Here is a 13,783-nt window from a genome sequence, read left to right as displayed (position 1 = left end):
GAGCAACACATCAAGGGGTAAGGTTACCTTCCCAGCTTCCAATGCTTCTTTCTTCAACTCAGAAAGATGCGATTGGATCTGTTTCCCACCCAGTCCTTCAAGAACCTTTACAATGACTTCCACAGTGCCACAGGGCATGTCTGCACTAGCACTGCCACTGGGATCAGGAGTGTGCTTTTGCAGAAACTTCCCACTGTCTCCACTAACTGCATTTCAGCAGGCCTCACACGTTGCATCATTCAGCAATGGAACATGAACATGCATTTCAGAAGTGCACCTACTTCACTCCAAATGTAAATAAACTGTAAATCACTGGCACACTTGACTAGAATTAGCGTGAAACAAATCCTTCCGAGATACACAGCATCAAGCCTTCTCAACAACTGTTCTCTAATGATCATGGTTGTTAGCAGAATAGGAGTATTTCACTGGGCAGATGCAGCTTTCATTTTGAGAATTCCTCTGCAAGAGCTAAAATAAAAAGCTGTGTCAACAGTCAGTAAGTGAATACATTCATTTTTCACAAGTTTAACTGTCTTGAGGAAGGAAAACAAGGAATGTTTCCTTACTTGAAGGAAACAGGTCAGGCAAGTAAGAGCTGTTTGACTGACAGGGGAAAGGGAAACCCCTAATGTATTATTGAATTTAAAAGAGATAAAATAGTAAATTTGACTGAAACACTGCTCAATATGTAATATATTAAACCCCTACCTTAAAGAAAAGGCTTTTTGGAAGTTTTTCTTCCTGTTTCACCTACATGATTCCCTGGAAAAATCTAACAGTTTTGAAAAGTCTGCTCAGAACAGTTTGGGTAACGAGCCAGAAATGCCTGTTGATGTCATCCTCCCCTCCTCCCCTTTATAAAACAAATATATTGTATTGAAGACACACAAATACTCCTATTCCATTTTTACTGCAAAGGTGTTGGACACCAATCCTGTGCATTAGGTGGGAGTATCATAAGTGTAAAGACACCTTGAAACTATGATTTGTCTTTTGAATATATGCTCCTATCTTTTTCACTAACAAAGAAGAACAGGTAGAAATTGGATACACTAATGTTAAAGATTTGCAGTATCTCCATGAGCACCGTGTTAACTTCTCTTAAGGAACCTGTTGTGGGACCTATGCAGAAATGAACCCATGTTAAAGAAAGAGTGTCACAGCAAATCCTTTATGCCAAGTCAGTAAGCAGCAGTAACCATGTGCCTGAAGTTTTTGTTCTAGTTTCCATGCAGACTATTACAGCTGTTAAAACACTGACAGAAGTGTTGTAAAACTACCTAAATACGCAGTTACAACTGTGTCCTTTCTTAATCTGCTGCAGTTAACATGAAACCAGGGCCTGTTCTTGAATATACTTATTCTTTCTAAAGGATATTACTTTGGGCTTGCTTATACTGAGTTTGGTTTCCTATCATTCTGTTTCCATCCATTCTGCTCCTCTAGTCTTTAACTTTAGAAACTGTGTCATCAGCAAGTTCTTGCATGGCAGTTCTCTCCTTCAGAGAGAACTAACAAACAAATACAGGGTCTCAGTACAGATCTGCAGACACTCAGTCCACAACTTCTTGTTTTGCAACATTAAGTAATTCTGTCTGAATCACCTCACTATAAGTGACTAAATTTTAAAACTACATAGCTTATGTGTTTTTTAAGCAAACAACTGCATTACACAGACACATCCTCCCACTCCCAGTTTTACTGAGTCATAGAAGACTGAAATCCTTTATGACAAATGTCATAGGCATATAATGGTTATGAGATGCCAGAGTACAGGATTAACTCAATTTACACTACAGTACAGCAATTTCAAACATAGAACCATTAAGAACAATGATACACTTAAATACGCTGGCACAGGACCAGTAGGACTTTAGTTACCTTTTAAGATGTACTACTACCCCCTCTTTGGAAGAGGCTGTCTCCTTTTGACAATTTCCCTTTGCCACATATTCCCCCAAAAATGCCACGGTCCGTGGGTCCTGGTCTTACCTCTTGTGAGGCTTAAGATCAGCGCAGTCTAACACCATTCTCCTATCACTGAACTTTCTTGAGGCTCAGTAGTGAGAGTTCCTAAAAACATATTTAGTCCCATTCTGGCTCTGACGCCACAATTTTCTAAACAAGTAGTTTTACACATTTTACAGAAAGTTCTCTGACTTCTCAAATAAAGATTTCTTTCACACAGAATTACATCCTTTCCCCCTGTACCTTTTCTAAAGGATGCTGAACTGCAAATCCTGGAGCTCCCTGCTAAACTGAACACCAGGTGAAATAGCAGCAGCTGAAGCACATGTACTTTCTCACTGAAGTACCTTAGACCTGATCAGCAGGTTGGCACAGGTGGCAGAAGTGAAATTCAAGTCCACTCTCTGCATTCTTTGGAGTAACTATCAAAGGGACCATCTAGCACAGTAGTTACAGTGAGGTTTAGAGTATGGAAATCTGTATAACACACTTCACACCATCTAGATGCAGATACAAAATCACACTGAGTTTGAAGACAAAAACAGGGAGAAGCAGTAAGTTCTCTCTTCATCACCTGGGCTTTTATTCTGGTTATCCAAGAACATATTCAACCACCATATCAAAGCTGAATAACTACCAATGGGAAGAGTTCTGTGTTTGTAATGAGCTCACACGCACAGGTAAGGATGTTTTTTCAGAAGATGACAGATCTTTCTGCTAGATTCTGAGCTCCTCACCTGTACTTCAGCTTCTTGCAGTGGTCAACAGAAAAACCAAAACCCTATTTGGGCAACCTTATATTCTGGTTTTGCATGATTTCTCCATGAACTGTGATTCCTTCTGCCCTCCCTCTTTGACTATCCAGACAAGCTTAATGATGGTCCCATTGGAAATATGGTTTTGAGCACATTTTTTAATGCAAACACCTTCAATGTTCTACTTGGATTTCCCAGGGAAAAAAAGCTTTAGTTTCAAACCAAAATGATTAAGAAGATACAAATATCAAAATGTGTGTCCCAGGAAACAAAAGTCCTCGTGATTACTCATCAGAGTCTACTGAAATCCCACCAGTCTTCTTATTTCTTGATAGATGGGGGCAGCCAGTTCTTTGGCTTTCACTGCTCCATCCTCTAAAATCTTCATCAGATGGGATTTGTCTTCTTGGAGTTTCTTGATTTCATTCCTGATAGGTGCAAATTTTTGAATCACTGACTCTGCTACCACCATTTTGTAGTGAGCAGTGTCCAGACCAACAGATTGGTGCAGTACCTCTTCAATGCTAAGCCCTGTCACTGCAGCATGGATGGACACCAGGTTGGAGACACCAGGGCGAGTGGCTGGATCGTAGGTCACCTCTGAGGTGAAGTCAGTCACGGCTTTGCGGAATTTCAGCACTATGTCATCAGGGCTGTCTGCTATGTTCACAGTGGCCAACTTCTGCGGGTCTGACTTGGACATCTTCACTGCTGGGTCTCTGAGGGATTTTATTTTCTTTGTTGTACCTTAAGAAAAAAGAAAAGGGAATAATTATGAACAATTCTGAACACACTGAGACAGTGTTTTCCTATGACAGTTGCTAGAAGAACACTTTGCAGCAGCATGACCACAGAATCAACTGCGTTGGCAAAGACCTTAAGATCATCAAGTCCACCTGTTCCTCAGCACTGCCAAGGCCACTACTAACCCATGTCACTGAGCGCCTCATCTACACAGTTTGTGAACACTTCCAGGGATGGTGACCCCAGCACTGCCCTGGGCAGCATTTTCCAATGCCTGACCAGCACCCCATGGGCTTAAAAATGAGTTGTGAGCACAATCACATATATTCCTATTTAGTCCATATGCCCTCTCTGTCCTCCTAAGCTACCTTTCTCCTCCCATAAACTAAATGTAAACCTAAATGCATTTCTCCCCTCCTGGTAAGCAGAAACATCTGCTGGGACAGCTCCTAGTATTTTCTGTGGCTGCATAGTGATTTTCCTCAAAAACTCCCCCCTCCCTTGTATTTCTGGCACTGGGCACAAGCTACCTAGACAGCATGGACTGTACATTATTGAAGGGCTCTCTAACAGTGGAGAAACAGGTTAAATCCAGTGATAAAAAAGAATCCCAGAACAGTTAATCTCCTTACTTGAGGAAGCTCTTTCACCCAAAATCTCTTGGTAATTCTCCTAAATATTAATAAAGACAGTTATTAAAAGTTCCCTAACTAAACACTAATCAGCTCTGTTAGAAGGAAAACTCTGTTCAGCTTAGAAAGGTGTGGGTATTGTACAATCTATTGAGATGTATGTGTGTACATGAAATAGCAGTATTAAGGGAATATTGCAAAGTACTTTATGAGGATCAAACCAAACTGTTTCAGTCTTTTACTAAGAAACAACTCATGGAGTACATGAACTATCACTCATCTAGAAAGTACTCACACCAGTTGTTTTTTAGACACCTAATATAGCCAACTAAATTACTCACTCCTCATAGACAGCCTTATGTACTCAGCGAAAGAGTAAGCCCTCTTCCAGGGTCCAACTCAGACTGCCCTAGGAAGTGCTCTGTTCTGAATCACCTTTTGGAAGAGGCTGTCTCTTTTCTGTAAATCTGAAGGAGTCCATGTAATCTAACTGCCTGCAACTAGTGAGTCTGAATAGGTCCCTAATTTCACTCATCAAGGAGATTTTTGTTGCTTTGCATACACTTGTGAACCTATGCAGGTATGCTTTTCACAGGGAAAGTGAAAAGTTCTTTTTTAAAAATCTTCTTCTTCAAATTGAGCTTTTTAGTTCCTGGGAAACAGCCTCACCTGCACCATAAGCTACACTCAGCTCCTCACTACAGTGCTTAGTATTGAATTGCTTATTAGAAACTGCAGAGGTTGCAATACCGAGTATTCTCTGAGCTCCATTCTGAGTCTAACACCATTTTTGTCATTGAGGCTTGAAAAGTGAGAAAGGTTTATTACTGCCTGTCTTTTCTAAGGTGAGAGCTCCTTGCCCTTTTGGGGCGAAGGTCTCTGCTGTGCATTCCTCTACATTACTTACAACAAAGATGCAATGCTTCTTCCTTGCCCAGCTCTTCACATTTCTTAACAAACATGCCATTTGTGCCATCTGACTCCTCCTCACCCCCAGGCCTATGACCTAATGGCTGAGAAGATTTTCCTCGTAAGTCTCCCTGAGTCTAAGATCAAAACCCAAAAGTCTAAGCTCTCTAAGAGACCCTTACTGAAATATGAAAGTATATATTAAATACTTCAGAGAATTTTAGTACCTCTGAGCTGTTTAGCATGCTTAATGTAAACATCTACCACTCAGACCTTGAAGAGTTCTGCTTGCTAGAGGTTTCGCCTTGTTGCTTACATGTCTGCTGAACTAGCAACATGGAGCAGAGACCCTACTCTTAAAAGGTTCAATACTTGAAGAGTAAGGCTGATAGGCAGCAGCAGAGTGCATCTGCCCCCCCCCCCCCCCCCCCCCCCCGGACTAGAATACCAAACGTCACACACATTCCTCTACTGGGGATTTGTAATGCCTTATGTCTATCCTGGGAGCTTAGTTTCACAGCCTCTAGTGTCTTGTTGTCAGTTTTTAATTTTCCACTCTCTTAGCATCAGTTTGCTCCCTCTTCTTGGTCCCTGAAACTACTTCTACAGTATTTAAATCCATCTTCAACCCTGAAGTTCTGTTAAGGGGGAAGGGAAAAAAAAATAACCAAGACCAGCTCACTTAAAATGGCTTTGGGCACAGGAAAGAATTCTCCATATTTCTTGTTGAAATGTTGTGCTATATCTTGGGCTAGTTCCAGGTGCAGGACTTGATCTTCTCCAACGGGAACATGTGTCGACCTTTTAATAAAAGACAGATACAGGAAACTCAGCAAAGCTTTCTGGTTCTGCTGAAAGGTCACTCAAGACTGTCACAGCTTCTGCCATGACTGAGGGCCAGACTGAGCCATGCAGTCCAAGTCAGGTATAGGTGATGTGGCAACAAGATCCCAAACTGACTGTATCCCAGGATGAGCCTGCTTTTTGTGCTGAACTGAATCACATCTCCAAGGGCAAAAGTAGCCTTTTGTGAAAACATATATAGTGAAGACAGCAATAAGAGCAAATAATTAAATTCAGCTCAAAGAAAGATTTTTGTATTATCTCCTGCTGTCTCTTTAGAGATCAAAGAGCATGTGTTACAGCCTGCAAACAAAGAAAGATCTGCAAAGCATAAAGCACAAGCACCTTGCCTTGTTTTCTCAGGTTGAGAAGTTAGTACTGTGGATTTATCAAGGGAAGGAAAAAGAATAGAACAGTTCTTCTTCATGGGTCACCACTGCATAAGTATCATGTGGACCAGTGCCTCTATTGCCACAAATGTTATCATTCATAGATGAGAACTGCTAGGATCAAAGGATCAATTGATCTTCTGCATTGAACTCAGTAGCTTGAATGCAGGTCTGGAGGAAAACACAATCTGCATCAGAGGACATCAGGAGGTGAAGAATCCATTACTTCCCCTGGTGATTCTTTCCCACAGTTAATCATGCTCACTAAAAATGTCTGTTTCTTTGAGATGAAGCAGACTTGAAGTCATGCCAGCTTCTGATTACTCTCCCTTCCCCAGCTGATTTTTTCCTAAGGCTTGTGGGGTATTAAGCTCTGAATCCTGGATCTGTTCCAGTGTAAGAAAGTTCACTCTACATCTTTTAAATTCCCAGAAAATTTCAGTTGAACACAGTACTCCTTCCTTCCGATCCTGAATTACTGGGCTGACATCCAGGAATCAATTTGTCCACCTTTATCCCCCACCAAACAATCAGCAAGGCAACCTAAAAACAGTTACAGTAGCCAATAGGAAATCCCAGTGGCCGACAACTAACAGAAAGAAAATCAGTGACCATTATCAATATACTTTAAGCAGGTCAAAAGAAATGTTTCCATATGCCAAAATGGTTCCATATTCACAAAGTTGGCCACTAAACAGAAAACATATTATCTTTATAAATGCTTCTGCATGACTCTTTGCCTTTTTCCTTGCTGCTTTTATATATATATACATATATATATTCCTGTCTTAGGGGTATTTTTATTCCTTTCTGTCATATATTTACCTTCTGTCCATTTTCCTGTCTCTTTAATTCTTGGTTCATCTGAATCAGTACTGTTTTGCCCACCCTCCAGTTCTTAACTCTTCTTCATGACTGCCATGCTCCTCCTGTGTTTCCATTTCTTCCTGATTCTTGTTCCCTATATTATGTTTTCACATTAAAACATTTACTATTAGAGATATTATGCAAATTTCTTCAAAGAGATACTGTTTCTCTTTCACTTCCTTGTTTTTTGCTATGGCTGGGCAGCCTGCTGTTAATACACGTGGCAGCAAACAAATCACAGGCTTCACTAAGGAATCACACGATCTTACTAGAGATAACATAGGTGGTTGACCTCAATGAAAGCAAGGTGATTTCTGATAAAGTTGTCTAAATTTCATTCTTAAATACTGCTTGACAATCAAATGGGAGTCACTGCTTCGAAAAGAATTTTAATGTTCAAATTCATTCTGACTTTTGCTTGCTTCCCACTAGTTTTAATTAAAAATCAAGTGAATTAGAAATACCATCTACTGGTCTTCTGACATTACTGTTTTTCCCTGGTAATGATCACTTCAGATTAAATTTCTCTAGCTACATTTTTCTGGGTTAACAACTGGCTAATCTTGGTTACTCTGTCCTCCTAAAGTCCCTAAAGTCTTTGTAGTTCTGTATGACTTCTCTGTCTTAACAAATATTCACAACTTCAGAACAATTTCAGAAAGTACATAAGCTTGGAACATAAAAATCATTAATACATAGTGCATTGTCTCTAACATTTACTTACTGAGGCAATTTAAAATAATGCACTACAAGTTCTATCAGCTAGGCTACAAACTTTGGCATGCTGAGTCACCCGTCCCTAACCAGGGTGTACTTCCATCCACATGGGACACCATAAAAGAAATTGAACTAGCTCGGGTACCACAGGATGCAGTAAATTATTCAACAGTATCAACAGGCCTACATAGAATGACACACTAATATGAGTATGCTATATACAGCCAGTTTAAGTATCTCTGCAGTATACTGCATAAGGCATAACTACTTAAAAAAAGTATATGTATGTGTGTGAGCATGTAATACATATAATTAAGCATCAATGGGTTATAATTCCCTAACAATTATTCTGAAGCAATCAGCTTTTTCTCCTTACAGTGCTGTCGTTTGCTTTCAAACCAGGCTAGATTTGAACCAGCCACTTGAGAGGTAAAAAGCTGTCATCCATTTCCAATCTTCTGATCTAATCACACCCAGCTCCCCCACTTCAGAAGTTAGCACGTTGACCTGACAGACATTCATTCCAATGCAGCTCAACAGACATTGCCCATGGGCTCACATTCTGCCTCTTACTTGTACAGCAAAATATCTGCTGCTTGAAGCACAGGGTAGGTCAACAACCCAACAGTTCCTTCATTATTCTGGCTGGCACACTTCATCTGTTTGCAAAAGAAAAACAGAGCAAAATCATGCTTTTGGCTAGGGTATCACAGGCTGTGATTTTAATTAATTCATATTCATTTATTTAATTAATTCATATCCATATCATTTTAGGATATAGAAATTAATTCAAATCTACATTGCTTTAGGATATGTATCATTTAATTCAAGGTAGTCAGGCTACTGTTTCTAATTCTGTTCTAGTAATGGCGTATCTACTTTTTGCTTTTAAGAAATAACAGTTAAATATACTAAGCCCCTTAAAATCTTCATTATTTCATCATTACTATTCAAATATCTTTAGGTTTTTCTCACCCTCTGTCTTCTGTCTACACAGTTAAGTGCCTAAGGTTCAGGGGACCTAATTTGCAAAGCCTAGCACCTGTAACACCTATCTGTGGGCTTGGAAAGTCAATCCAGTCAAAGCTGGATTTAAAAGCTTAACTTTAGAACCTCAGGTTTGAAAAGGTTGGCTTTAATCTATGCCCTGCATTAACACTGGTTGCTGTATTTAAGTTTTACTGTTTTTATTTAATTAAGAAGAAAAACAGTAAGAAAGCAAACATCTGGAGGTATTTAAGACTTCTCTGAAGTCTGCAAGCCAAACTGCTCTTAATATAGTTTGTTTTTTTTTTTTTCCTTTTTTGATACTTCTCTCTCCTGCCTTTTGGTTCTTCTACTTAAAAAATGCCAAAATAAAATACAAGGAAATTAAATGCAAGTACTCCACTGATGTACTCCTGCTGATGCTCTCCTAAGATTAAAAAGATGAACATTTTAAATTTGGAAATGCAAACATTTAAGGTGCATTAACTTTATCACTCAGCACGTTTTTAATGTTTATGATTTCTATACTCCTCTTCCAACATATGTTTCTTTTGCCCCCTCTCCCATAAGAAGTACAGAGCCACCACTCTTCATGGTAGGAAAAGAAAAGCTGTTTACGGAACTCCTTCATCAGCAAGGCTCACGGTTTCCACTGTAATATCTTGTAGTTGTTTTGCATTATTAAAAAAGCATTGAAATAACTCCAAGGATCTAGCAAAATCACTTTAACTAGACTGAACAAACCTCCTATTTATTACAGTTTCTGCAAGTCTCTGCAAAAAATGCTATGTTGTAACTTCCAGCAGGAAAACGTTTACTGATAGCAACAGACCTGGAAAGACACATTTTCCTTTTTCTGCCATATGACTTAAACCTAAAGCAAGGGTAACCAAGATACAGTTGATATTTCACAGATAAGAAGTATTTTAAGGACAGCAGTTCTACTGAATCCCCATGTAATTCCACTGAACTAATGAAAATGCCCATACCTTCCACTGGGGCAAGCGTAGCAGACGTGGCACGTTAGTTAAGCACCCAAGAATCCAGGCAAGTTCTGCATGCTCAGGAACCTGGAAGTATAAAGTCAGGATCAATTTTAGTCTTCCACATTTATATGTCTATTTTCTCAAAATCAATAGAGAGAAATAGTATTAGAGATCAGAAAACCATTTATTTTTGTCTTATTTTTTCAGTAAGGTGAAGTGATAGGCTAATGGAACGTTTTGGACACTGCATGGATTGAATGCACTACAGTCAAACAGCATACAAAGGCTCTTGATCCTATCCACTCTTTTTCTAAAAAAGAAAAAAAAATGCTTTAGTAACAACAGACTTGAACACACATGTAAACTAGCCAACTGCTGGCCACTATGCAACTTTGAGATATCCCCACACTTTGAGATAACACATGAATAGTTACAAAACCTCTTTGCCTTTCTCATTTCCAGTGCCAATAAGTTACCCAAGCTTCTATTTCTTCTGCATCGGGGCCCTGAATGCACTCATTTCCCTTAATTGTCCCTACCAGCTTCACCTGAGCCCTCCACTCATACTCTCTGCCCAAGACCCCAGGAGCCCCAAGACCCATTTAAGGTCAGACCAGACTTCTCCTAATCCTTGCCTGAGCTCCATTGCACCACAAGATGTCTGGTGGTATAATAATTGCAGGTCCTTCACAGAAGCCTAAGCTAATGGGTCAGGGGACAAGAAGAGCTGGGCTGCTCCACAAGGCTCTGGCTGCAGACAGCCCCAAGCCAGGCAAAACCAGTGACCTCCCTGAGTAGGACAATGTCCTGCAGTATTTAATCAGGACAGGGCTGGTGACAGTGAGAGTCTGGTGATCACTGGACATAGCAAAGTCAACCCAGGAAGCCCAGTGAGCAAATTGGAGCAGCAAGAACAGGGCTGTGCACAGGCACATGCTGAGGTAGCTCAGATGAATACAGGGGATAAGAGTCTGAGTGGAGCAGCAGGGGCACTGGGCAGAAGGTGCCTGAGTGGAGGATCTGGGTGAAGCTTGTCAGGGCTTTGGGTGCACCAATAGGTCTGAATGACCCTGACCTGTCTGCAAAAGAGGAATAGCTGAAGCCAAACTACACTACAGCCTGAACTGTGGCTTAATTTGTCCATTTGCCCCTCAGTTCTGCAATCCTATCAAAACTAGTACTGATCTGCAGGTGAAAGAGAAGGACTGGATGTCCATATACCCATTAGCTTCTTGATAGACACTCTTCAGCTTTGGCATTTCAAATACTCATTTTAGGACTAGTAAAAGAGGCAAGCATTGCTGATGCATATGCAGTTCTTTCATTTCATCTGTGTCATTTTTTCTATTGTTAGTTAGCTATACATATGATGACTCATGCTCTGCTCTTTGCTTACATGTTTGATTCATTCTTCTCAGTATTGGCAGGTTTGGGTATTTAAGAGCATCTTAAAAAAACATCTCCAAGATGTTCAAAACGTTCATGCTTGCAACAATATATAGCAACCCAGATGGAAAGCAGTAGAAGGTGTTTAAAAACAAGTAAGAATTAGTAGCACTGTTAATGGCAATTCCTTTGTTGTCAGATTTTAAGTGTAGTAATTTCCTAGCTAACAGACATCAGACTATTTCTGTTGTCAATGTTGTATAGGGGTATCTGACTTCAAGGCAGCAGCTCAGTGGTTAAAGATAAGAAATATTCCAGGTTGATTCTCTTTCCCTTCTTTCTGCCTTTCCGGCAGTCTTTTTTGCTTTTAATTTTCTCATGCTGATTTTCTCTGTCACAAGACAAAGTGCAACAAGATGCACCAAATGTACCTTCTGCAAGACTCAAACAGTAAACTGAACTCTATAGAAAATACTAAGCTCAAGACCCCATTTCATTTAGAAGACATCACCATCTGGTTCAAAGTGGTTCCTCATTCCTTTCTATCAGTCACGGACAGAGGAGATGGTGCTCTGTTGCACTTGTGTTGACAAGGACTCCCTTAAAAAGCTACGCACTCACTCATCCAGCTACGTCAGACATTGCTTCCACAGCCAGGACTGCATGTGTGTTTCACTGCATCAGGGGCTTTGACATTACATCAGTTACCAAACCACCAAATTATCTGAACAGCATTTGTAGACTTGAATCTGCAGTTCTAGCAAGTTACATTCACTTTTAAGTCTCAAACACACACAGTCCTTTGCTAGACTGCTGAATATCAGGAAGAAAAAAGGGGGAGAAAATACACAGAAGAGCAGATGTTTCAGTTGAGGAAAAAAATCAGAACTGGAGCCTAATGAGTTAACATTCATCTCCCAAATTGCAGTAACTGACTATGTTAGCATGTGAATCAGGAGGTACTAGGCTGAAACTACAAATCATTTATCAGACTTAATCATGGTTTAAGCTACTGTGTTTTACTTGGCAAGAGGGACAGGTAATTGCTGCATCTGGTTGGTCACCATGCATCAGCTCAAATGTGGTTACTCATTAAGCTACAGTACTCCATCACTTTGATTGCATATCTTCAGATACAAATAAACTGGAAGAAGTGAAGATGTATACGATACCAGTAAAAGAAAGGCCTATTCTACACTTCCTTTGTGGCATGTATGTGTGCTACATGTTACTATGAACTGGTGTAATGAACCATTGCGTTCTGTCCTCAGAACAGACTTTTCAGCATCTGAAGGGGGCCTACAAGGATGCCAGACAGGGACTCTTCATCAGGAACCACAGTGGTAGGACAAGTGGCAATGGATTCAAAGTGGAACAGGGAAGATTTAGGTTAGATATAAGGAACCTCACCCTCTTTACTGTGAGGGTGGTGAGGCAATGGAACAGGCTGCCCAGAGGAGTGGTAAATGCTCCTCTTCTGGCAGTGCTCAAGGCCAGGTTGGAAGAGCCTTGGGTGACATGGTCTAGTGCGAGGTGTCCCTGCTGATGGCGGGGGTTTAGAACTAGATGATCCTTAGGTCCTTTCCAACCCAAACTGTTCTGTGATTCTATGACTTTCCTATTCAAAACCTGATTTTGAAGACTTTCAAAAGAAGATTCCATTCAAGAATACTAGAGAATTCTTTCAGGACTGAAATTATTTGAAATCAGTGTGACCACTTTTATTTAGACTTTTTTTTCCTCCATTTGTAAGAATATCCTCAAAAAGGACACAAACTACTGTGCTTAATTCATCTACATCTTAGCCTGCCCTTCCTCATGCATTTTATTGAACTAAATATTAATCTTTGAATCTTTTGGATTCCAATAGGAAATATATTTAATTGGAAAAGGCCTCTTTCCCAAAAGATGCCTTTTTTAACCAGAAGAATCAAATGCTTGATGTAGTTTTATTTAGCGTAAGACACCATCTCACTTAACATCTCTTGATTACTATTATTGTCTTGATGTGTGGGTCAATAACAATCCCACTAGCACATTTTCTCTTTGATTCAATCCCACAAGGACTTTTATTTTCCCACAGTACTACAGAGAGAGGCAATCCCTCTAGGAAATAGAAATGAAACAGAAAAGACATCTCATCTTTGTATCAATCTGTCAACTGATTTGCAGCTGCTTCCTATTCCGTTAGGTTGCATTTATTGTGCCACCACAAGGAAGACCTTTGTCAAAGTCTCTACGCAGTTTTCATTTAAAAAAGTAGGAGGTCTTCTGCCTTTTCATTTTTAAAGGATTTCACTCAGAATCTAACCATGTTATCTAGGAAATAAAATATACAGAGTTCCAATCCATTCAGTTTATTCAGTGTATACTTGAACCAGGAAAGAATTTAGTTTGCATCTGACAAGAGTAGTACCCTCTGGAGCTATGATGTACTTCAGGAATGCCCCAGCTTCCTGAAAGAGGACAGCTAATAAGCAGCTTAGCTCTTTTCCAATGGAAGCAGCAGTTTCTCAGCAGTGTCCTCTCCCCCAAATCCCCCAGGATAAAAATCCTACAAAACTTAGAAAACCATAATTCTATGTCCAACAAAGAGA

The 13,783-nt window shown here is 40.0% G+C and overlaps 1 protein-coding gene across 6 annotated transcripts in view; it reads right to left on the bottom strand.

The window, feature by feature from the left end:
• Nucleotides 1-2,530: 2,530 nt before the first annotated feature.
• WARS2 (tryptophanyl tRNA synthetase 2, mitochondrial) overlaps nucleotides 2,531-13,783 on the bottom strand; it is a 47,774-nt gene continuing 36,521 nt past the window's right edge. For all 6 annotated transcript variants that reach the window (XM_062618181.1, XM_062618214.1, XM_062618198.1 and 3 more), the window contains 4 exons: nucleotides 9,804-9,884; nucleotides 8,401-8,486; nucleotides 5,694-5,812; nucleotides 2,531-3,473 (listed from right to left, as the gene is read on the bottom strand). In XM_062618181.1, coding sequence (XP_062474165.1) covers nucleotides 3,025-3,473; nucleotides 5,694-5,812; nucleotides 8,401-8,486; nucleotides 9,804-9,884 — 735 coding nt within the window. In that variant the 3' untranslated portion in view covers nucleotides 2,531-3,024. The remainder of the gene's footprint in view (nucleotides 3,474-5,693; nucleotides 5,813-8,400; nucleotides 8,487-9,803; nucleotides 9,885-13,783) is intronic.

This window comes from Pezoporus occidentalis, unplaced genomic scaffold (genome assembly GCF_034315485.1).
Source record: "Pezoporus occidentalis ecotype Australia unplaced genomic scaffold, CSIRO_AGI_Poc_V1 ctg104, whole genome shotgun sequence".
Lineage (NCBI taxonomy): Eukaryota > Metazoa > Chordata > Aves > Psittaciformes > Psittacidae > Pezoporus > Pezoporus occidentalis.
The sequence above is the reverse complement of the archived record's forward strand: the minus strand, read 5'-3'. Positions and strand labels throughout refer to the sequence as shown.